The sequence below is a fragment of the Ananas comosus genome, linkage group 12 (assembly GCF_001540865.1).
Source record: "Ananas comosus cultivar F153 linkage group 12, ASM154086v1, whole genome shotgun sequence".
In the NCBI taxonomy this organism is placed as follows: domain Eukaryota; kingdom Viridiplantae; phylum Streptophyta; class Magnoliopsida; order Poales; family Bromeliaceae; genus Ananas; species Ananas comosus.
In genome coordinates this window covers 6996769-7021708 of record NC_033632.1, presented here as the reverse complement: position 1 = coordinate 7021708, position 24940 = coordinate 6996769, and the positions used below count along the sequence as shown (strand labels likewise).

At 37.8% G+C, this 24940-nt stretch overlaps 1 protein-coding gene across 7 annotated transcripts in view; it reads right to left on the bottom strand.

Annotated features, from left to right (window-relative positions):
* Nucleotides 1-20180, bottom strand: part of LOC109718214 (titin) — a 37506-nt gene extending 17326 nt beyond the window's left edge. For 4 of the 7 annotated variants that reach the window (XM_020244309.1, XM_020244314.1, XM_020244310.1 and 1 more), the window contains exons 1-15: nt 20025-20180; nt 17263-18492; nt 16657-16998; nt 16068-16415; nt 15672-15728; nt 15167-15526; nt 14854-15033; nt 14031-14690; nt 4257-4598; nt 3661-4008; nt 2747-3106; nt 2434-2613; nt 1572-2270; nt 645-986; nt 48-395 (exon numbers count right to left, since the gene is read on the bottom strand). In XM_020244309.1, the coding sequence (XP_020099898.1) occupies nt 48-395; nt 645-986; nt 1572-2270; nt 2434-2613; nt 2747-3106; nt 3661-4008; nt 4257-4598; nt 14031-14690; nt 14854-15033; nt 15167-15526; nt 15672-15728; nt 16068-16415; nt 16657-16998; nt 17263-18492; nt 20025-20054 (5826 nt within the window). In that variant the 5' untranslated portion in view covers nt 20055-20180. The remainder of the gene's footprint in view (nt 1-47; nt 396-644; nt 987-1571; nt 2271-2433; nt 2614-2746; nt 3107-3660; nt 4009-4256; nt 4599-14030; nt 14691-14853; nt 15034-15166; nt 15527-15671; nt 15729-16067; nt 16416-16656; nt 16999-17262; nt 18493-20024) is intronic. The other 3 variants (XM_020244315.1, XM_020244313.1, XM_020244316.1) reach the window with 3 other exon arrangements.

Sequence of the window (24940 nt, the reverse complement as noted above, 5' to 3'; positions counted from 1 at the left end):
GGTCCCAAGGAATTTAACATACTATGCAATTGAATAAAGCAGGTTACCATATTAATGAGGTTTTCGCCTTCTTTTGAGATCTCCATCTTTTTAGCTCCTGTTGTGGAGGTTGTCTCTTGATTTTCAACTTCAGAAACTAATTCCTCTTGTTGAAGAGTTTGATGTTCCTCTCCTCTCTGTTCACCTTCCTCATTTTTTTCGTTGCTCTCAACATTTTCCTGATGTTGTTCTTCACATATAGATCCTATGGTTTCTTCCTGCACATCATCTACCACATCGTCTACGTTTGCAGGCTTCCCAGTTGGCTCTCCTGTATCAGAGGCATCAACAACAGTGTTGCTTATGTATTCATCCTCCACCTTTGTGGGTTCACTGTCACCTTTGACACTGGATATCTGCTTAAATGAAATTGTAAGAAGTTAATAAAATGGTTTGATCAAAAAATAAAGCTAATGATAGCAAGCACAAAAGAAAATACGATATCACGGAAACAACATATATGACTTATATCTATATAATTATATAATCGTTGCTCAAGTTTCCTCTTTAGCCCTAATTCCTTACACGTATCAACAGTTTAGTTAATAGCAAATGCTTAAAAAGGCTAAAAAAAGTTGAAAAGGGCAGAGTTGATATGTTGATACCTTTTCACCTTCTGTTTTTTCATTATCTGAACTCACTTGTGTCCTCGCCTCATCTTCTTGTTCTACTGCTATCATAATTTCTTTTGTGTATGTATTATTTGGTGTCTTTGTATTATAATCTCCCTGAGGTGCCACATCTGGGATTCCTTTTACATCTCTATCATTGTCTTCACCTCCAATATTCTTTGTATCTGTTTCCTCTCCGCCCTTCCCTGCTCTATGAGTAGTTTCCTCCGAAAAATCTTGAACGGTCTCTCTAGCACAATCACCTTTCTTGCACATGTTTTCATCCTTTTCGCTTGCAAAGTCCGCCTCTTCACTCAATCCGTCTGAGGCTGTGGTCTGCACACCATTCAAATTATATCAGGAAAATAGAAATGTAAAAATTTTTAAATTAGAAATTTTACACATTTCAAATTTGCTTTTAAGGTTTATAGGGAGGAACATATTTATGTGATTTTACTTATTTAAGGTAAGGTATTTAGGATATCATTATGCTGGCTAATATAGCTAGAAGCCTAACAAAAGCCTAGTAGGAGAATGTAACAGCAGATAAGAAAACTTATTTTCTTTGCTGAAACTTTTTAATGCAAACATCTATCTGATGTCTCAAAAGGTTGTATGTAGACCACCTTTGTTTGATGATGGTTTTCTTGGGTGATTGTAAGTTCATAGTTTGGCTGGTCGTTGTGAATTTTTAAGGTAGTGTATTTACCTATAAGTTGATTTATCATAACCTTAAAAAATTAAGATTCCATTTTCCTTTTTATTTGGTTTTATACACCTTTTTATGTATATTAACAATCAACTAACTTAATAGTTCTTGAATAAATAAGAGGAGATAATAGGAATTTCGGAATTTGATATGTGGGATACTGGATAAAGGAGATGGACATATTTGTGATGTTTTTGCCAAAAGTGCGCTACCTTGGAGCTTTCTGCTTCAGAGGTTGTCTTTTCTTTCTTAACGTCCATTTCTGATTCTATGTCATGAGGATTTTGAAATTTCTCTTCTCTTTGTTCATCATCCTTTGCTGCAGATGCTCGCTCAAGTGTTAAAGCGGTTCCATCCTCTCCTGCACACTTCTCGCTCTCTTCCACATTATCAGAATCTTCTTTATGTATCGTCTCTTCTTGACTGTTTACAGTGTCAATGTACTTCATAGGCATATCTTTTTTCTCTGTTTCTCTTTGCTCCTCATTTGCTTCACAGCTTTGATTGCCGAATGCAGTTTCTGGTGCTGCATCCTCATATATCTTGTTCCCTTCATCTTGATGACATAATCCCTCAGCAATGTTATGATCAGCGTCGGGAGAGGACTCTGGGAAAATATGTGAGGACTCGTCATTCTTTAGCATTTCCTCATCCTTCTCTTCAGGGTCTGATTTCAGGGCATTTTCAATTGCATCCTTTGGGAAGCTTGACTCTGTTTTGCTTTCCATGATAGTATTTTCTTCTTCAGGAATTCGACTTTGTTCAGGCATGGTAGTCTGATTAATTGGCTTGTTACTTGCAAAATCTGGCTCTTCTTCATGCTTTGTTTTAGTTTTGTCATGCATATCTTTCATCACCGATTCATTTGTCTCCGAAGCCTTTTCAGGGCTTAGATCATCCATTTCAGGAATCTGATCAAGATAGGACAACAATTAATGTTATATAGAAATGGGGGTTTTAGAGGAGAAGCTAAGAATTATTAGTTCAATCGTTTCTATACTTCTGGCCATGCAGTAAAATATACGAATTTTGGACTTAGTACGAAACCATACGTGGCATTGAATCAATTATTACCTGGTGGCTCTTGGCCATTTGTGTTTCATTTGCTCCCCCTTTATTATATTCCTCCATCACTGACTCTATAACGTTTTTGTGCTCTTGATACTCTGCCTTATCTTTGTCAACATCAACACTTTCCCCTCCATCTACAGACGTAGTTTCAGCTTCGTCAGTTGTGCTAACAATTTCAGCAACCTGCTTGATCAAAATTTTCACAAGTCAAACTTGAGATGAGGAGGCATGTTGGAAAAACAGAGAGTTTAAGGAAAGCAAATTGAATAGTTAAATTAAATACATAAAGTTTTGAAGAATTCAAAAGAAAGTCTACCTTGGTGGCTTCTGATTCACCGGGTTGAACCTCATCAGGCCCTTTGCTTTCAATGCTTTCTTTTTCAAGACTTACAATATTGTTGTCTTTGTCCACCAAACGCTGATGTGCTTCTGATTCACTGGGGTGAACCTCATCAGGTCCCTTGCTTTTGATACTTTCTTTCTCAAGACTTACAATATTACCGTCCTTCCCTTCCAAACTTTGATCTGCTTTTGTGTGGTCTTCGTCTGCTACATCATGTCTTGTTTGTGAAAGCAAGGCATGATCTCGGGGATTATCTTCAACGCTCTCCTTGATCTTCTCATCATCCGTGTCATTTTCAATTTTAGTTTCCTCCAGATTTACTGATTCAGAAATCTGCCCACAGTAGGTAAATTAGAGGTTTAATAAAAGACAAGTTTCAAAAATAGTTGACAGGCTAGAATTATTGTATTGTCTTTCAATGCAAAATCTATATGGCCTATTTAGAATCTTAGACGCACGAGTATCTTGTTCAGCTGATGACTTTCTGTTTGCTCAAGGTGCATGTGGTAATGGTTGATAGGGAGTGTAAAAAATCTCTACAACTGCGCAATATACAAACCCTTAATGTATGTGTAGATAACTAGTATTGGATGGAGGTAACAATTAGTGATTATGAGAACAGACTTTGACTTTAGACAATTTTCCGCCATGATGATATAAACTAATATGCTTCACCAGTTCACCTACAAGGTGATTTATCATATCCTTAAAAATAAGTTTGCTTACTTTTTTTGCTCTTCGGTTTAGACATAATTTTGTTCTCCTTAACAATCAAGAAATAAATAGTTCTCGAGTCAGTAAGAGAAGATATGCTGGGTAAGTTATTTTAGCTTCCAGAAAGGTCCCAAGGAATTTAACATACTATGCAATTGAATAAAGCAGGTTACCATATTAATGAGGTTTTCGCCTTCTTTTGAGATCTCCATCTTTTTAGCGCCTGTTGTGGAGGTTGTCTCTTGATTTTCAACTTCAGAAACTAATTCCTCTTGTTGAAGAGTTTGATGTTTGTCTTCTCTCTGTTCACCATCCTCGTTTTTTTCGTTGCTCTCAATATTTTCCTGATGTTGTTCGTCACATGTAGATCCTATGGTTTCTTCCTGCACATCGTCTACCACATCATCTACGTCTGCAGGCTTCCCAGTTGGCTCTCCTGTATCAGAGGCATCACCAACAGTGTTGCTTATGTATTCATTCTCCACCTTTGTGGGTTCACTGTCACCTTTGACACTAGATATCTGCTTAAATGAAATTGTAAGAAGTTAATAAAATGGTTTGATAAAAAAATAAAGCTAATGGTAACTAGCACAAAAGAAAATACAGTATCACGGAAACAACAGATATGGCTTATATCTATATAATCATATAATCATTGCTCAAGTTTCCTCTTCAGTCCTAATTCGTTACACGTGTCAACAGTTTAGTAATTAGCAAATGCTTAAAAAGACTACAAAAGTTGAAAAGGGCAGAGTTGATATGTTGATACCTTTTCACCTTCTGTTTCCTCATTGTCTGATCTCACTTGTGTCCTTGCCTCATCTTCTTGTTCTATTGCTATCATAATTTCTTTTGTGTATGTATTATCTGGTGTCTTTGTATTATAATCTCCCTGAGGTGCCACATCAGGGATTCCTTTTACATCTCTATCATTGTCTTCACTTCCAATATTCTTTGCATCTGTTTCCTCTCCGCCCTTCCAAGCTCTATGAGTAGTTTCCTCCAGAAAATCTTGAGCGGTCTCTCTAGCACAATCATCTTTCTTGCACATGTTTTCATCCTTTTCACTTGCAAAGTCCGCCTCTTCACTCAATCCGTCTGAGGCTGTGGCCTGCACACATTTCAAATTATATCAGGAAAATAGAAATGTAAAAATTTTTAAATTAGAAATTTTACACATTTCAAATTTACTTTTATGGTTTATAGAGAGGAACATATTTATGTGATTTTCCTTATTTAAGGTAAAGTATTTAGGATATCATTTTGCTTGCTAATATAGCGAGAAGCCTAACAAAAGCCTAGTAGGAGAAAGTTATAGCGGATAAGAAAACTTATTTTCTTTTCGGAAACTTTTTAATGCAAACATCTACCTGATGTCTCAAAAGGTTGTATGTAGACCACCTTTGTTTGATGATGGTTTTCTTGGGTGATTGTAAGTTCATAGTTTGGCTGGTCGTTGTGAATTCTTAAGGTAGTTTATTTACCTACAAGTTGATTTATCATAACCTTAAAAAATTAAGATTACATTTTCCTTTTTATTTGGTTTTATACAACTTTTTATGTATATTAACAATCAACTAGTTCTCGAGTAAATAAGAGGAGATAAGAGGAATTTCGGAATTTGCTATGTAGGACACTGGATAAAGGAGATGGCCATATTTGTGATGTTTTTGCGTTCTTTTTAGTGTTTCACCTTGGTGCTTTCGGCTTTAGAGGTTGTCCCTCCTTTCGTAACCTCCAATTCCAAAGGATTCTGAAATTTCTCCTCTTTGTTCATCATCCACTTTGCTTTCATTGCGCTTAATATTGTCATGAGGCAGTTCTTTGCATGTAGAGTTAGGTTCGTAATCATCTCCTAGATTGGTGACATCAGATATCTGTTTGAAGACTAAATAATTCACTAGATGTTTCGTTCCAGCAGTATAATAATGTCTCAATAGAAAATGTGACCTTATTAATAGCACAGTATAAATGTACTATGTTGCAGAAACGAATTTTTTTTATAAATAATCTTAAAATTTTTTTTCTAAAAATTGTCCTCTAAATTTTATTGTAAAAGTAGGCCTCAAATAGGCCAGGTCAGTTCCTCGGAGTAAAATCTTTATATGCGGTGAATGGTTCATCGCATTTACTTATGCGGTGAACCATTCACCGCATTTGTGGGCCTCTGGCAGGTGTGGGGAATTAGTGTGAAAAATTAAGAATACGGTTTACCGCGTTCCTTTAAAGGTGGTGAACAGTTTACCACTTTTAAAGACGGTTAACTATTCACCGCATTTAAAAGCGGTGAACCATTCATCGTCTTTAAATACGGTAAACCGTTTACCGCTTTTATATGCAGTGAACAGTTCACCACATTTAATTAGAATACCCTAGACCCCGCCCGAACCCTTCTCCTTTCTCCCTCACTCCTCTCCCCGATCTCCTCTCTGTCTCCCTCACTCCGCCCGAACTCTTCTCCTTTCTCCCTTACTCCTCTCCCCGATTTCCTCTCTGTCTCTCTCACTCCGCCCGAACCCGACGACTTCGACGCCGCCGTCGCCGGCACCGAAGACTCTGCTGCTGCTGCCACCGTCAAGGCCGCCACCGCACCCTCTCTCCTCAGCATTGCATCCACATTGTCCTCATTAGGTTAGAGGTTAGATTTTTGAAAAAAGTTGTAGTGGGTTTTGTAGTACAGTTGATTGTTTGTAGATTATTGTGTTCTTTCAATATAACTTGTTGTATTTTGTCAGTTATATTTTGTCTATATTTGGTAGCATGCACACTTTAGGTCACATTTTAAACCCTATTTGCTGTTGGAGCAGATAGTGAAAAAGGTATGAAATAGAAAGATGAAAAAAGGCTTCAAGGCGTGTAGCAATGCCACTTTCCTTAAGGCTTAATCCATCCCTACCGTTCTAACAATTTGGTGTGCACCGGGTCAACGAACAGCCTCCCAGGATACAATGAAGCATAAACTTCAACTGCGTTTGCACACACGAAGTCGAGCCTTTGAGCTCTCACTTGATTAAGTTGTCAAAAAGAATAAGAAAACAAGAATGAAATTATTATGAATGGAGATTTAAACTCTTCAACTGTTTCTTTTTTTTTCTACTTTCGTTTCTGCAACCAACGCTGTGGACTTATATAGACCACGAACGGGTATTTCGTGACGTGACCTTTCAATTGTGACTTTTCATTTGACCATAACTACCAAATAGTTATATGAGTCAAGTTCAATGAATGTAAGAATTAATTCCAACGGACATATACTCGAAGAGACACACTATAAAGATGTGTCTTTTCATGTCATATCCTTTTACTAAAAGTCACATCCTTTGATTAGAGTTGCATCCACTCACTAAGGGTTGCATCCATTCACTAAAAATCAATAAAAAAAATATATTATTTTAAAAATTTCCTTACAATTCCCTACCAATTTTTAAAATACATAAAAATACATCAAAATACAAAATAAAACAAAATCAAAAATCAAAAATCAAAAATCAAAAATCAAAATTCTTGACAACTTGACAAAATCGTATGCATAGGTGTAGTTGTATTAAAACTTGAACCTACACTTAGTGAAAACTCATCAAAGTTAGACATAATTGAATGGTAGACAAGCTTTGAACCAACAATTATTTTTTGACTAACCGAACATATCTCACACATAGGAATTTATAATCAATCGAGTGCTCTATTTTATTGCTGACACTTTTATGGCCTTGTGTCCGCATCCTGTTTCATGAATGCTGTTAGAGTCAAGCCCTTAACTCCTAGAAGCGGCCACACTTCACATTCATATAGGTAGACTCTACCAGAAGTGTCCCGTATTTAACACTTCAGTAAATACTACTGTAGGTCTATTAAGAACTTTATTAGTTCAACTTTCCCTTTTCAATACGGATACCAAGCACTTGGGATGGAAATTTTATATTATAGTGCTTGCAATCACTCCATATGATGTACTTTGGCTCATTGAACTTAAGACTTGATGATGTTTCAAGTGTTAAGTCGAGTTTCTATCATTGGTGACTTTGTAATATGGGCTTGAGATCCATCCCCATTGATGTCTTGAATATCAATTCTCTTGGAAGTCCCTTAGTCAACGGATCCGCAAGATTTTGGTTTGATCTTACAAAATCAATGGTAATTATGCCATCTGATATCAGTTGTTTTACATAGCTATGTCTTAATCCAATATGTCTTGACTTCCCATTGTATGTTTGATTATATGCTCTCGAAAGCGTAGCCTCACGATCGCAATGTAGCGATACCGGCGGCATTGGTTTTGGCCAAACTAGAATTTCATATAATAAATTCCTTATCCATTTCGCCTCCTTACTAGCAGACGCTAGTGCTATAAATTCTGCTGCCATGGTAGAGTCCGCTATACATGTTTGTTTCTTAGAACCCCAAGAAATCGCACCTCCACCTAATATAAATATCTACCCACTTGTGGATGCATGATCTTCTTGATTTGTTATCCAACTGGCATCTGTATAGCCTTCCAATACTGTTGGATATCCACTATAGAAAATTCCATAGTCTTTTTCAAATATTTCAAAAGTCTGTAAATAGGATGCCAATGTACATTACCTGGATTGCTAATAAATCTACTTAATTTACCAACAGCAAATGCAATATCAGGCCTAGTACAAGACATGGCATACATCAAACTTCCAATAATCTTAGAATATTCTAACTGATTAATTGATCTACCAGTATTGCGAACTAATTTTAGATTAGGATCAAAAGGAGTAGATACTGGAGTACAGTCAAAATAACTAATTTTTTCCTAAGAATCTTTTCGATATAATAAGACTGCGTTAAAAATAAACCATTATTTTCACGAATAATTTTAATTCCCAAAATAATATCAACCTCCCCCATATCTTTCATATCAAAATTGCAAGATTAAAAACTTTTAGTATTTTCTACTTGCTGAACATCGATGCCAAAAATTAACATGTCATCAACATATAGACATATAATAACACCTTTACCATTTGAAAATTTACTATAAATACATTTATCAGATTGATTAATTTTATAACTATTGGAAAGAACAATCTGATCAAATTTTTGATGCCATTGTTTAGGTGCTTGTTTAAGCCCATACAATGACATGACAAGTTTACACACTTTATGCTCTTGTCCAAGAACAACAAAGCCCTCGGGCTGTTCCATATAAACTTTTCATCTAATTCTCCATTTAAGAATGCAGCTTTGACATCAATTTGATGAATAATCAAATTATACATAGAAGCAAGAGCAATCAAAGTTCTAATGGTCGCTAATCTGGCAACAGGTGCATAGGTATCAAAATAATCAATGCCTTCTTTTTGTGTAAACCCTTTGGCAGCAAGTCTTGCCTTGAATTTATCTATGGTGCCATTTACGTTGATTTTTTTTTGAAAATCCATTTACACCCAATAGGTTTACATCCATGAGGAAGATCAACTAATTTTCATGTTTGGTTGGCCATAATTGAGTCCATTTCATCATTTATCGCTTCTTTCCAAAAAGTGACATCAGGAGATTTCATTGCCTCCTCAAATGTTGTGGGGTCTGAGTCAATGTTTAGGGGTCTGAGTCAATGTTTAAACAAAATTGAAAACTTTCTGTAATCATTTCTCTACTACCCTCAACAAGAAAAGTATAAAAATCCGGTCCAAATGTTTTAGCAATTCTAACTCTTTTACTTCTTCTAAGTTTTGGGGTTTCAATTACAACATCAGTTTTCTCATTGGAGTGTTCTTTACTTTGATTTGTGCTGTTGAAGAATTGCCCACATAGAGAACATTTCCATCCTCCAATGCATCATAAGTTCTAAATAAACTTCTATCCTTGCACACGTCTTGTGGAACCTGAATCAATCCACCAAACTCCGTCATCTTCGAGTATGTTAGCCTCGGATATCATAGCCACAAAATTCCTTTTGGAATCCGGTGCACTTTCCCTTTCGAGGAACCGACATTCTTTCTTGTAGTGACCCGGTTTACCACAATGAAAGCATGCATCTTTCTTTTTCTTATTTGTCATGTTGTGGTTGATCGGATGTTTGGCTCTCTTTCGATTTTCTTTTATGGGTTGACGGGTTTTATTATACTCATCTTCCGTCACATACACTTTGACACTCCGAGCATCTTGCTCCTTTTTGCCATCATGCAAACGATATTCTTCTATGCGAAGATGGTTAGCCAAATCTTTAAGAGTAATCTCTTCCTTTTTATGCTTAAGACTTTTCTTAAAGTCTTTCCATGATGGAGGAAGTTTATCGATAATAGAGGCCACAATTATAGATTCATCCATATTCATATTATGTTGAGTAAGTTGATTGAGAATATGTTGAATTTCATGTAATTGATCAAGAACATATCTACTATCAACCATTTTATAGTTATTAAATTTGCTAACAAGAAACTTCTTACTTGTGGCATCCACGGATTTGTATTTTTCTTCAAGACCTTCCCACAGTTCTTTAGCCATTTTCATATTTTGATAGACGTCAAAAAGCGCATCCGACATAGCATTTACAATGTTGCCTCGGCATATATTGTCATCTTCATCCCATTTTTGTCTTGTACAAGTTTGTGCAATAGGTTCATCATCGTTTTCTTCTGGTCTTGGAGTAGTGAGGATATAAGCAACTTTGAGAGTCGACAGAAGGAAAAATAATTTCTTCTGCCAGCGCCTGAAGTCCATGCCATCAAATCTTTCTAGTCTTATAAAGTTTGTTGTCATCTCTCGTTGAGTAGCAGTCGACATTTTCGGATTTAAGAGCAGATAGTGAAAAAGGTATGAAACAGAAAGATGAAAAAAGGCTTCAAGGCGTGTAGCAATGCCACTTTCCTTAAGGCTTAATCCGTCACTACTGTTCTAACAATTTGGTGTGCACCGGGTCAACGAACAGCCTCCCAAGATACAATGAAGCATAAACCTCAACTGCGTTTGCACACACGAAGTCGAGCCTTTGAGCACTTACTCGATTAAGTTGTCAAAAAGAATAAGAAAACAAGAATGGAATTATTATGAATGGAGACTTAAAACTCTTCAACTGTTCCTTTTTTTTTCTACTTTCGTTTCTGCAACCAACGCTGTGGACTTATATAGACCACGAACGGGTGCTTCATGAAGTGACTATTCATGAACGGGTATTTCGTGAAGTGATCTTTCAATTGTGACTTTTCATTTGACCATAACTACCAATTAGTTATATGAGTCAAGTTCAATAAATGTAAGAATTAATTCCAACGGACATATACTCGAAGAGACACACGATAAAGATGTGTCTTTTCATGTCATATCCTTTCACTAAAAGTCACATCCTTTAACTCTGAGAGTTACACCCTTTGATTAGAGTTGCATCCACTCACTAAGGGTTGCATCCATTCACTAAAAATTAATAAACAAAATATATTATTTTAAAAATTTCCTTACATTTGCATCATCGTATGATGAAATTTGAAAAATGAGTGTAGTAAATACATATATACTGAAAATTGATAAATTTATACTAAAAATTAATAATTTTTTTTTAAAATTATTACAATATTATAAATTTATTATTTTCTGATGTAGTGAACACATGTCATTTGCAAATTGATATTATAAATTGGTCAAATATTGCTACGATTATGTTAGTTTATAAATATTATATTTTGTAAAAATTAGGATGGCGCGTAGTAATGTGGCTATTATTGTTCATTGGAATGGAGAACTATTCACTCAAGATAGCAATCCACAGTACGTTGGCGGTCGTAAGAAATTAAGTGTGTATCCCAGTGGATATTACATTTACAGAATTCGAGAGAAAAATATATAGATTGACCGATACCCCAAGAGATGAGTATCGTCTAATTATCAAAGTCCGATATTCGACTGGGATGAATCAGTTCGATGTTGTTGAAGTTACGGATGATGACTCATTGTGTGGTGCGATGGCATTGTCGGGGAACCCTCCGTGTTTGATAATCTTCGTTGAAAAACAGATGGTTTTATCTCAGGGGTATTATTCTAGAATGTTAAATAGTGACTTTAATGTGGATGTATTATTCCCTGGCCCCGAAAGAGAACATTTTCGTGCTGATATTGGAGGAGGAGCAAATGCACCCAGGTTAGTATTGCAAAATATGACTTTTGTATAATTATTTTAATATAACAATTGTATAATTATTTTAGATTGCCTTCTTCTATCAATTGTAGGGAGTACGAATTTTCGAATGTAGTTGTTGGTGGCCCTTTTCCCGTGACAGGGCATCCGGATATTCCTTCTCCGGCTTTTGCTGATTACAGTGATTTTCCCTCCACCTCCATGCCTGTATATGATTTTGGTGATATTCCCTCCACCTCCATGCCTACATATGATTTTCTATCGACATCTGTCCCGATTCATCCATCTGATGTCCCTTCGACATCTGATATCCCTTCGACATCAGAAGTGGAGTTTGATATTTCGTCGGCATCCATCCCTCCATTTGATATTCCATCTACGTCAGAGGTATCCTATTTTGATATTCCATTCATGCCTATCCCTCCTGACGTTTCATCCACGTCATAGGTTCATTGCGATGATGTTGTATATTGATGTAGGCGACGATGATAGGGTCATATTGAGACGCAGTACCATCGGCTGATGAGCAAGGGGTGGAGCCGATTGTCGAGGGCATCGCCATTGAGCATATTGATCAGATGCATGTCATTGAGCCCGTGCAGCCTGGGATGGAGCATGATATGCATATTCGAGGACGAAGTCGAGGACGCGGTTGTGGACGCAGACGTGGACGTGGCAGGGGACGAGGGCGAGAGCATGTGAGGGGGATGGAGGGGACTTGATTTTGTTTATCATTTTTGGGATTCTCATGTATATTTGATATTTCTGATTTTTTCTACATTGATTTTTTATGGTATTATCTAAATTTATTCATATTGAAGTATCTTGATATTGGTATGGCTCATTTTATATGCTTAAAGTGTGGTTGAAGTTGATATAGATGATTTTGTGTATTTATTCTTGTAATTGAAATGCTTGAAAATATTGCTATTTTGTATAATGTGGGAATCTGCAAACTAATTGGCTGGGTGGGGGTTATCATAAATGCGGTGAATGGATCACTGCATATAAAAGCGGTAAATGATTCACCGCCTTAATATGCAGTGAACCATTCACCGCGTTCATAACTATTATATTCTGCGCGGGGAATTGCATGAAGGCGGTGAACCATTCACCGCCTTCATAGGATTTTTAAAATTTTATGAAAGCGGTGAATCATTTACCGTCTTCACTTGAAAGTGGTACTTGGTTCACGGCTTCTATCTTCCTCCGCTATCTCACTGCTTACGTGGCAGTTTCGTGCCTATTTCCGTAAATACGATTTTCGTAGGCCTATTTTTAGAATATAAAGTTTGGATGAGATTAGTTGGCTAAAATGCCCCTTGCAGAAACTACAAATCTTACTTTCTCTTTTTTTTTTTGGTTGCCCATCTTTCATCTTCTGATCTACATTTTGCACTTAGTCAGTTGCAGGTTCATGCTAAGCAACGGTGTGGCATGGCACACCATCGTGCTATGCCGTGTCAATCTATGCTGTTGGCACGATATCTATGTGCCAATACATTGTGGCATGAATGTAAGGAAATTTTTAAAATATATATTTATTTTGTCCTTTGAGTTTTAGTGAATGGATGCAACCCTTAGTACAAATGCGACTCTTAGTGAGTAGATGTGACTCTAATCAAAGGTCGTAACTCTTGGTGAATGAATATGAAAGGATGTGATTTTTATTGAAAGGATAAGACATAGAAAGACAACTTTTTAGTGTGTCCTTTCATGGATGTCCGTTGAAATTAATTCTTACATTCATTGAACTTGACTCATATAACTAATTGATAGTTATGATCAAAGGAAAAGTCACTTCATGAAGCACCCGTTCATGAATTGTCACTTCATAAAGCACCTGTTCGTGGTCCATATAAGTCCATAACGTTGACTGCTGAAGGACAGTTGGAAAGTTTAAGTCTCTATCTATAATAATTTCTTGTTTCTTATTCTATTTTCTTTTTGACAATTTAATCGAGTGAGTGCTCAAAGGCTCGACTTCACGTGTGCAAACGAAGTTGAGGTTTATATTTCATTGTATCCTGAGAAGCTATTTGTTAACCCAGTGCACACCAAATTACGAGAATGGTGGGGACGATTTAGCTTTAAGGAGAGTGGCATTGCTACACTCAAAGACTTTTTCATCTTTCTGCTTCATATACTTTTTCTACTCAATTTATCCAACTATGAAAACATATATTTTCTTTTGGCACAACTATATTCTTTGGTATTTGATTAATGTAGCTACTTGTTAATTTTTGAAAAAAAAATGATTTTGAGTTGTGCCATCGGCATGCGGGTGGTATCATGCTGATATATTGTCTGCATGGTATGGCATGGTGGGCACAACTTGTGCGGATAGAAACTTAAAATTCTTTGTCAATAGTTTATTCATTAACAATTCATAAATAAGGATAAAGAATGTTGAAATTTTTGTATGGGTTAAGACTTGGATACCTTCTCACAACTGCTAAACAGCCAATGACTGGGCTCTTCAGAGTCCGCTGCAGATGCTCGCTCGAGTGTTAAAGCAGTTTCATCCTTTACTTCACACTTCTCGCTCTCTTCCACATTATCAGGATTTTCTTTATGTATCGTCTCTTCTTGACTGTTTACAGCATCAAAGTACTTCATAGGAATATCTTGTTTAAGTTCGTTCAGCTTTTTAGGTTTCCCAATTTCTATTTGCTCCTCATCTGCTTCACGGCTTTGATTGCCAGATGGGGTTTCTAGTGCTGCATCCTCACATATCTTGTTCCCTTCATCTTGATGAGATAATCCCCTAGCAATTTTATGATCAACGTTGGGAGAGGACTCTGGGAAAATATGTGAGGATTCCTCATTCTTTAGCATTTCCTCATCTTTCTCATCAGGGTCTGATTTCAGGGCATTTTCAATTGCATCCTTTGGGAAGCTTGACTCCGTTTTGCTTTCCATGATAGTATTTTCTTCTTCAGGAATTCGACTTTGTTCAGGCATGTTAGTCTGATTAATTGGCTTGTTACTTGCAAAATCTGGCTCTTCATGCTTTGTTTTAGTTTTGTCATGTATATCTTTCATCACCGATTTATTTGTCTCCGAAGCCTTTTCAGGGCTTAGATCATCCATTTCAGGGATCTGATCAAGATAGGACAACAATTAATGTTATATTGAAATGAGGGTTTTAGAGGAGAAGTTAAGAATTATTAGTTCAATCGTTTCTATACTTCTGGCCATGCAGTAAAATATACGAATTTTGGACTTAGTAAGAAACCATACGTGGCATTGAATCAATTATTACCTCATGGCTCTTGGCCATTTGTGTTTCATTTGCTTCCCCTTGATTATATTCCTCCATCACTGACCCTCTAACATTTTTGTGCTCTTGATACTCTGCCTTATCTTTGTCGACATCAACACTTTCCCCTCCGTCTACAGACGTAGTTTCAGCCTCATCAGTTGTGCTAACAATTTCAGCAACCTGGTTGATCAAATTTTTCACAAGTCAAACTTGAGATGAGGAGGCATGTTGGAAAAACAGTGAGTTCAAGGAAAGCAAATTGAATAGTTAAATTAAATACATAAAGTTTTGAAGAATTCAAAAGAAAGTCTACCTTGGTGGCTTCTGATTCACCGAGTTGAACCTCATCAGGCCCTTTGCTTTCAATGCTTTCTTTTTCAAGACTTACAATATTGTTGTCTTTGTCCACCAAACTCTGATGTGTTTCTGATTCACTGGGGTGAACCTCATCAGGTCCCTTGCTTTTGATACTTTCTTTCTCAAGACTCGCAATATTGTCGTCCTTCCCCTCCAAACTTTGATTTGCTTCTGCGTGGTCTGCGTCTGCTACATCATGTATTGTTTGTGAAGGCAAGGCATGATCTCGGGGATTATCTTCAACACTCTCCTTGATCTTCTTGTCATCCTTCCCATGTTCAATTTTAGTTTCCTCCAGATTTACTGACTCAGAAATCTGCCCATAGTTGGTAAATCAGAAGTTTAATAAAAGACAAGTTTCAGAAAAGAGTTTACAGGCTAGAATTATTGTATTGTCTTTCAATGCAAAATCTATATGGCCTATTTAGATGCACGAGTATCTTGTTCAGCAGATGACTTACTGTTTGCTCAAGGTGCATGTGGTAATGGTTGATAGGGAGTGTGAAAAATCTGTACAACTGCACAACATACAAACCCTTAATGTTTGTGTAGATAACTAGTTTTGGATGGAGGTAACAATTAGTGATTATGAGAAAAGAGTTTCACTTTAGACAATTCCCTTTAAAAGCCATGATGATATAAACTAGTATGCTTCACCTACAAGGTGAGTTATCATATCCTTAAATAAGTTTGCTTACTTTTTTGCTCTTTGTTTAGACATAATTTTGTGCTGCTTAACAATCAAGAAATAAAGGGTTCTCGAGTCAGTAAGAGGAGATATGCTAGGTAAGTTATTTTAGCTTCCAGATAGGTCCCAAGGAATTTAACATACTATGTAATTGAATAAAGCAGGTTACCGTATTAATGAGGTTTTCGCCTTCTTTCGAGATCTCCATCTTGTTTGCTCCTGTTGTGGAAGTTGTCTCTTGATTTTCAACTTCAGAAACCAATTCCTCTTGTTGAAGAGTTTGATGTTCCTCTTCTCTCTGTTCACCATCCTCGTTTTTTTCGTTGCTCTCAACATTTTCTTGATGTTGTTCGTCACATGTATGTCCTATGGTTTCTTCGTGCACATCATCTACCACATCATCTACGTCTGCAGGCTTCCCAGTTGGCTTTCCTTTATCAGAGGCATCACCAACAGTGTTTCTTACATATTCATCCTCCACCTCTGTGGGTTCACTTTCACCTTTAACACTAGATATCTGCTTAAATGAAATTGTAAAAAGTTAATAAAATGGTTTGATTGAAAAATAAAGCTAATGGTAACAAGCACAACAGAAAATTAGGCATGATGGAAAAACAGATATGACTTATATCTGTATATTCATTGCTCAACTTTCCTATTCAGTCCTTATTCCTATACACGTACCAACAAATTATTTACTAGCAAATGCTTAAAAAGACTAAAGAAAGTTGATAAGGGCATAGTTGATATGTTGATACCTTTTCACCTTCTGTTTCCTCGTTGTTTGAACTCACTTTTTTCCTCGCCTCATCTTCTTGTTCTGCTGCTATTGTAATTTCTTTTGTGATTGTATTATCTGGTGTCTTTGCATTATTATCTTCCTCAGATGCCGCATCAGGAATTCCTTTTACATCTCTATCATTGCCTTCACTTCCAATATTCTTTGCATCTGTTTCCTCTCCATCCTTCCCTGCTCTGTGAGTAGTTTCCTCCGGAAAATCTTGAGCGGTCTCTCCAGCACAATCATCTTTCTTGCACATGTTTTCATCCTTTTCACTTGTGAAGCCCACCTCTTCACTCAATCCATCTGGGGCTGTGGTCTGCACACATTTTCAAATTATATCAGGAAAATAGAAGTGTAAACATTTTATAAATTAGAAATTTTACACATTTCAAATTTACTTTGAAGGCTTACAGAGAGGAACTTATTTATGTGATTACTCATTTAAGGTAAGGTATTTAGGAAATCATTATGCTTGCTAATTTGGCTAGAAGCCTAGCAAAAGCCCAGTAGGAGAAAGTAACAGAAGATAAGAAAACTTATTTTCTTTGCTGAAACCTTTTAACATGTAGGACATAAATACCTGATATCCATGGTCTTGTTCATTTGGCACATCCAGACTGGCATCATGAGAAGCTTCTTCCAAGCTAACACCTCGTCCTTCTGTGTCTATCATTTCTTTGTTAAGTTTTTTAGTCTCTCCAGCTCCATCAACTTCCTTGGTTTCTGAAAGCAAAGTATCTTCAACTGTAGATTCTTCCGGCTTATCTTGTAGTTTTTCCAGACACACAGTCGCTTCTGTCGTTACTGCATCACTATACTCTTCACTCTTCGCTAATATATGTGCTTGCGCTTGGTCTTTTTCTGAATCATCTGATTTTATATTGGTTGAGTCAATAGCCTGTATTGCTTTCGAATTCTCATCTACAGAAGCTTTCTCAGGATTCATGCAGTCTGTGCTGTTTTTGACTTCAGATTGCTGTTCTCTATACTCATTGTGTTGAATCTCTTCTTCATTTGATGTTGTTATTTTAAATTCTACTCCACCCTGATCGGCGCTAATTTCGTAGTGATGCCCTTTATTCAGCAGAGCTGCTGATATTTCTGCTGTTTCCTCAGTCTCCTTTTTCTCATACACTGACTGTGTCTCATTAGTTAACTGTGCGTCCGAAAAAGTATCAATTTTGCTATCATCAGTTTGCTGTTCTGTAGGTGTTTCATGAAACGACTCTGTAATCTTGTCTTCTTTATCTTTTCCATGTACAATTAAACCTAGATCTTTGCTACTTTGTTGTTCTTCAGCTTTCTTTTTTGTGTTCTCTCCATCATTCTGAGGATATTTTTCTTTCACTTCCAATATAGGTAAGTTTTCTGAGCTTTCGTACTCATCACTACCTTTTCCCAAATCTCTCTCCTCTGGGCTCTCTAACACATCAGTTTCATCCATTTTGCTGCTTTCATCGGTAGTCTGTTCAGTGGGCAGATCATTTATTAAATTCGCATTTGGTACCAACTGTGATTTTAGAGCTTCATCTTCGGCCTCCTCAAATTCATCTTTCTCATCAATCTTAAAATGTGTCCTGCACTCTAGAACCTTTTCTTTGGCTGTGGTTCCTTCATCAATGAACATCTGTTCCGAAGTCAGCTTATCTTCAGAAGGTGCTTCAATAAAAACTTCACCCTCAGAAGCACTCAATTTTCCTTCAATAACTGAACTTGGTGCATCATCTTTAATTTTCTCATTTAGAACACTGTTTTGCTCTATCGCATCGGCGTCACCATGTGTTTGATTTTGCCCAATCGTTTCTGAATTCTGCAAGGCAGATCAGTCAGGAACACTTGATTTCATTTTTTTTTTTTTTTCAAATATGCCACTAAATTTGTTTGTGTATTATGGTGAATTTGGACTGTGTAGGACAGGAAATTGAATCCTTGAACATAAAATATCTTTATAACTATAATGTAGTGCATACTGCATTTTATTTTGAGTTTATGAGACAATTCATTTGATGTATTTTGTTCGGAATGAAACTTAAGATTTAGCAGGCAAGATGCTGTCTCGGCATGCAATGGAAGCTAGTTCAGTGTTGATCGATAGAACTCGTGGATATATGGAAAAATAATCTATCTTTACTTTAATCCTTTCTATTCTTATTTAGAGTATTCAATGAAAATTCCCATCATTGAATCACATAATGATGGAAAGACACTTGTCAAGAAACAAAAAAATTGATGGCTTATGCATTATTTATAGTGATATACTACCCCAGCACTTGTATGTGGCATGAGACTATTATTGACCTCAAATAATTTTCACTCGAAAAGGAAAAGAAGAAAAAAAAAAAAAAAAAGAAAGGAAAAAGACCTCAGGTAGTTGAGACAGTATAAATTATTATCTTGCTTTACAAGGTAGGACCAAGAAAACCATTTAACAAATTGCTTACTTTTAATGATAATAGGCTTATTATATTGCATAGAGATTTATAACGCTAATTAAGTGATCACTCACAATAGTTTACTCTCTTTTTGTCTCTTTATTTCTTTTTTATGTGGATACATGCATCATATAAGTGCTTTTCTCCAGGTTATTTATTATTTTTTTCTTTATTATTTGTGAAAAAAACCTATGCAGAATCAACCAGCTTGTTTTGATGATAAAGGAGCCAATATTTACAGCCTGAAGACTCAGAAAGTAATTTCAAAAACAAATGTCTCTATGTAGTTAGTATATTATCTTTTACTTTAGTACTAATCTATTTTTGATGCCGATTTAACTACTGTTATTTACTGGTCTCATTGTTAAAACCATATGCCTAAACATAGTATTGCGTTTTCTTATCTGAATATTCAAAGAACATATTGTTGATTAATAACCATCTGGATACTCTAATTCTATCAAAATCATGATTATATTGTACTATAACAGAGTCAGAAATAACATCTTTTAAAAGCGTAAGTTATGATCATTATATGAAATAACATAAATTAAACTCTGCCTAATTTTCAAACTGGTATAAATCAGATCAACCATATAATGATAACCAGCTAATCAGCACAAATCAAACAAATAAATTTCCTATTTCCTTTCTGTACTCATATAATGTTGCTATGAATCTTTCAGATCAAGGGGTACGATCAAAGAAATATAATCAAATAAATGCTTTTTATCACATGATCCACATAATCGACAGAATCCTCAGTTTATTCACCAGGAAACACTCACTGTGCAGCTGAAGTTCTAAAACTAAAATTATCCAAGTGTGTTTTAAATAGCATAATGTGTTTCTTTGCATGGAAGGATGCGTTAAAGAAGGAAATAATAAAGTAAAGAAAAATTTCTCTCACCTTCTCCTCCATTTCTGCTTCGGCAGCCATTTCTCCAGATTCCCAAAAGAAGCCTCTTTCTGAGAAAAAAAAGAGGAGGAGAGGTGGTTGCTTCAAAAGAGCCTACTCTTTATGCCTCATACTTTTTGGTGTGTGTTAGCTTTATACTAATGTGGCTATAGTTGATGAGATTTGTATCCTTTTTAATAATCTGAGAATTAGGTGGTAAGTAAATGTTTGTACAACAGTAGATCACTGAATAATGAATGTTAGAAATAAGCATTAGCTGACAAATAAAAGCCAATCTGGTTCAATGTAAGCACATGATGGTGCTTCTCATTGGTTTGCATGCTTGTATTGGTGGGCTCCACAGCTTCCCTCCTTTTTCTTGTGAAGTTACAAGTTTGCCACTCTATTATTGATATGGACTGCTACTACCATCCTTCACCCTTTGTGTGTAATCCAAATTATTTTCCTTTTGTCAGAAGCAAAAATTTCATCTCAAGTTAAAACGACTGGCTTGTGGGGGCTCAAATGTTCTTTTTTTTAAAAAAAGCAAAAGTAATGAATTAGTTACCAGGTTTTCCACCAATGAAATAAGACACAAATTAACCCAGCAGCAGAAATGGTTTTTGTTGATCTTATCTACTGCAGCCCTTGGATTGCTTGTTTCTGTAGTGAATTGCATTATAGATGAGGATGGTTTGTCACTTAATGGTTGGTTACGTCAATTACATCTATTCCATAAATCTTGATATGAATTTCTTTTGTCCTAAGGTTCCATCATAACAATTTTCTCCTTACATTTCATTTGATTCAATTAACTAACTCAAAGTTTCAGCTTTTTATAAAATTTACTTCGTGAAAAATGAGGTAGACTTTTAGAGTTTTTAGTTGAAAGGATATTCTAACAATGGTGCTGCTATGATATGCCTTCTTTAGAGGGTTCTATACAAACTTTAGGGATTGATTGTTATTCGATACAAACTTTAGGGACTAAACTGTTACAGTCGAAGGTATGAGCTGGAAATTAAAATGGTCATAATTGAGGTACTATATTTGAAGTAAACCTTTATAGATCCTTCTTTTTTTGGTTTCCACATAGTTTTGGAGACTGGATTAACCTATGCTGATGTGTTCTACAAAGAAAAATTTATAAAGCCACATCAGATGATGAAGATGATGACGATTTGGTTGGTGGAGTAATTAGCAACAGGAAAGGGGATATTAGAAAAACAATTTCTCGTTAGCCAAAAGTCCCCTCTAGAAACAGAGACCTAGGTCAAGGTATTGCCTTTGTCTCTTTCTTGTTTTATTTATTAAGGTCTCTTTTGTTATATTTTTAACTTCTTATCTTATTTGCGTTTACTTGTGCTCTTTCTTGTAGGATGCTCTGTGGAGATTGTAAGTAAAAAATTATGTCTTCAAACAGTTGTATTAAAACGCTCCTTTAGCTTTTATCATTACAAGTGAAATGAGTTTCTGATCTTCAAAAAGCAAATGCTGTAATTCATTGACAGGATATTAGGAGATTATAATTAAAGAGTTGTTAATGCTTTTTTAAACCGCGCAATTCAAACAGTACTTTTAGCCTTTACTATGATAGTATGAATTGATTTTATGATTTTTTTTTTTTAAAGCAGAATGTTACGGACATAGTGTTTTCCACTAATTTCTCCATTGCAATCGCCCAATCTCCAAAAGGGAGTTTTGTCGGTTTTGCTGGGGCATTCTAGAAACTTCTATATGCGTTTCAAGACTAATGGTGCGGATGCAGGGCAATGAGTGGGTGATGAGTGGCCTACATAAGGTTGTGACACCCCTCTTCTTAGAAAATCAATTGTAATCCTTTCTCTTATCAATATAGAACAACATTCCTCATACTCTCTCTCTCTTTTGTACTTAACCTTAGGGCAAGTAGGTCCTGATTTGGCAAGTTGAGAGGTAAGCTTACTCACTTTGCGAAGGAAGGCGAGTGCTTCATAGGCTAGACAAGCAATTTTGTTTAAGTCCGTGACAGTTGGTATCAGAGTGAGTTCAGAGCTGGGAAGCCATGTCTATGTCGAATGTTGCCATCGTTGGCATTGTGCCTGAACCCAGGGTGTCCAAGTGTGGCAAGAGCAAGGAGCCGCAGACCTTTGCGAAGGAGTTCGCGCCACTCAAAGACCGTGTGAGCTCGTTGGAGGACTCTGCTGTGAGACCGTTGGAACACTACTTCGTCCTGTCCCAACATGTGGGGATGATGGAAGACGGGCTGCATGCCATGGAGGATAATGTAGCGGCTGCCATGGCGACTTTTCGCTATCAGCTCGAGTAGTTCTGTAGCGACCTCGCCCGTCGCAAGGACGAGCGAAAGGTGCTGGTCGAGGACCTTGTCACCAAGGTCGACGAGGTCGAGGACCTCAAGATGCGAGTGACTATACATGAGAAGGTGGTGGCTCGCGATGTCAAGATGCGAAAGAAGCACACCTCGAGGTCCACGTCCCTGAACCCCAACACCTCAAGGGCACGCGAGATGAGAAGGAGATTGATAATTTCCTTTGGCACATGGAGCGCTGTCTCAAGGGGTTGCAATTGGAGGACCAGGAGGATAAAGTCTAAATCGCAGCCATGTACCTCTTCGACGATGCCATGCTGCGGTGGCGTCGGCGGTCGGCAGAGGCCGAGCAGGGTCGCTATCAACTTACCACTTGAGAGGACTTTGTGCGCGAACGCGCAGTTCTACCCCGAGCGCGATGAATATCTTGCGCGGAAGCAACTTCAATGGCTCAAACATCGTGGGACACTCAAGGAGTATATCCAAGAGTACTCAATGCTGATGTTGGCGATCTCCAACATGGCCGATGAGGAACGATTGTTTTTCTTCCTAGACGGCCTTCAATCATGGGTAAACAAAAAGATCTTGGGGCGAAATATGAAGGACCTGAACTCCGCGACCGCTTTGGCGAAGAAATTGCCTGAGTGGGAGTAAACTGAGGGCGATCAAGGTGAACCACTAAAGGCGAGCGAGGCCAAACGTGGGGGAGGGCACCGCGATCTAGGGGGAGCGAAAGGGCACAAGCGGAACCATGATGCAACGAGGCACAAGCAGAATCCCGCCCCGCCGTCTGCAAAGATCTCATGCTATGTTTGCGGTGAGAACCATTGGGTGTGGAACTGCCCAAACAGGAGCAACTAGAAGGGAAAGCAAGTGGCTGCGGTCCAAGCCGAGGAGGGCGAGGATATGGTGGAGCTGCTAAGGATGGGCGCGGCTCGTCAATGCAGTTCGTGGTCAGCCAAGCGACGACAAGCTCAGCAAGAGGGAGCTAATGTTCGTTGATGTGATCCTCAATAGGAGGACCACATAGACGATGACCGACACCATCGCGACACACAATCTTGTCACGGAGGTGGAGGCCAAGCGGTTGGGCCTCATACTCGAGAAGGATGCGAGCTGCATCAAGGCGGTCAACTCCAAGGAAAGTCCAATCACAGGAGTTGCCAAAGGGTTGGACATAGCCATCGATCCGTGGAGGGGCAAGCCAATCTCACTATTGGGCCACTCGACAACTTCAGAGTAATTCTCCGGATGGACTTTCTAGTTTCATCAAAGGCAACGTCTATGCCACACTTGTGGGTGCTGAGCTTCCTAGACGAGTCGGTGCCTTGCATGGTTTCGCTGTGTCGAGGCGAGCCGATGCGGCCCTACAGCTTTACAAGGAGGTGCAGTGCAGGAAGGCTGAGGACCTTAAGGAGGAGGATCTTAGTAGCTGTGAGGCTATCTAGTCTCAGGTGGCATTGAAGCAGCCAGCTTCCAAGCAAAGTGCGAGTCATTCTGTCAAACAGGAGTCCAAGGGGACCCTGGAGCATCATGTGCCTTGGCGGCGTGTACGTGTGTGTCGTTGAGGGCAGGCACACTTGGGGGATTCTCAGAGGGACAAGGCACTAGGGGCTGGTGCAGGGGCAAATGCGGACTACGGTAGCAAGGCTCGGGGCTATTCGGGCGCGAAGGCACGGCGGACTACACGAAAGGCTACACAGATCGGGAGCAGCTCCGCACGCGACGAGGGCGTCTGTGCGTTAGGCGTGGGAGGTTGTCAGTGACAAAGTGTTTTTCGCTGACTTCTCCTTTGTAGTCGCCTAATCTCCGAAGGAGAGTTTTGTCGGAGGTTTTGTTGGGACGTTCCAGAAGCTTCTATGCAGGTTTCAAGACTGATAGCGCGGATGCCGAAGGGTCAAGAGTCTCTTAGAGTTTTTAGGAGAGTAATAAGTGTAGTCTCTTGGGAGCTTGTAACCTCCTTTTTTGCCTTGTAGTTATGCGCCACTTGGTGCCTTTTCATTTGTAGCTTGGGTGGCGAGTGGCTTATATAAGATTGTGGCCTCCACCCCCTCTCCTTAGGAAGTCAGTTGTAATCTTTCTCTTGTCAATATACAACAACATTCCTCAAACTCTCTCTCTCTCCTACTTAGTCTCAGAGCGAGTAGGTCCTGACTTAGCTAGTTGAGAGGTAGACTAGTTCACTTTACGAAGGAAGGCGAGCGCCGCACGGGCTAGACAAGTGATTTCACTTAAGTCCGTGACAAGAAGCTCCGATCTTTTTGCTTTTGCTTGATGCTCCAAAAGTGAAGTATTTGAGCCGAGTAACTCAAGAATCTGTTAGTGTTTTTTGAAATAGTTTTATTCAAATAGTATTTGCACGGTCAGAATCGGTGGTTAATTAGAACCAGTGGATCATAAGAAAACATAATTCTCTTTTTACTGTTACAACCTAAAGAGGTGAGAAATTACATAAAATCTCAAAATAAATCGAGATTTTGTTCCTGAATTCCAAATGGATTATCTGATCCTCATCTCCGTACCATCCCTTTCAAGTTTGGCCGCCTTTATATTATTTTATATTATTTTTCTACATAGATTGGATGCGGTGCGATCAAATCTTAATTCTGGCGGCTCAAAG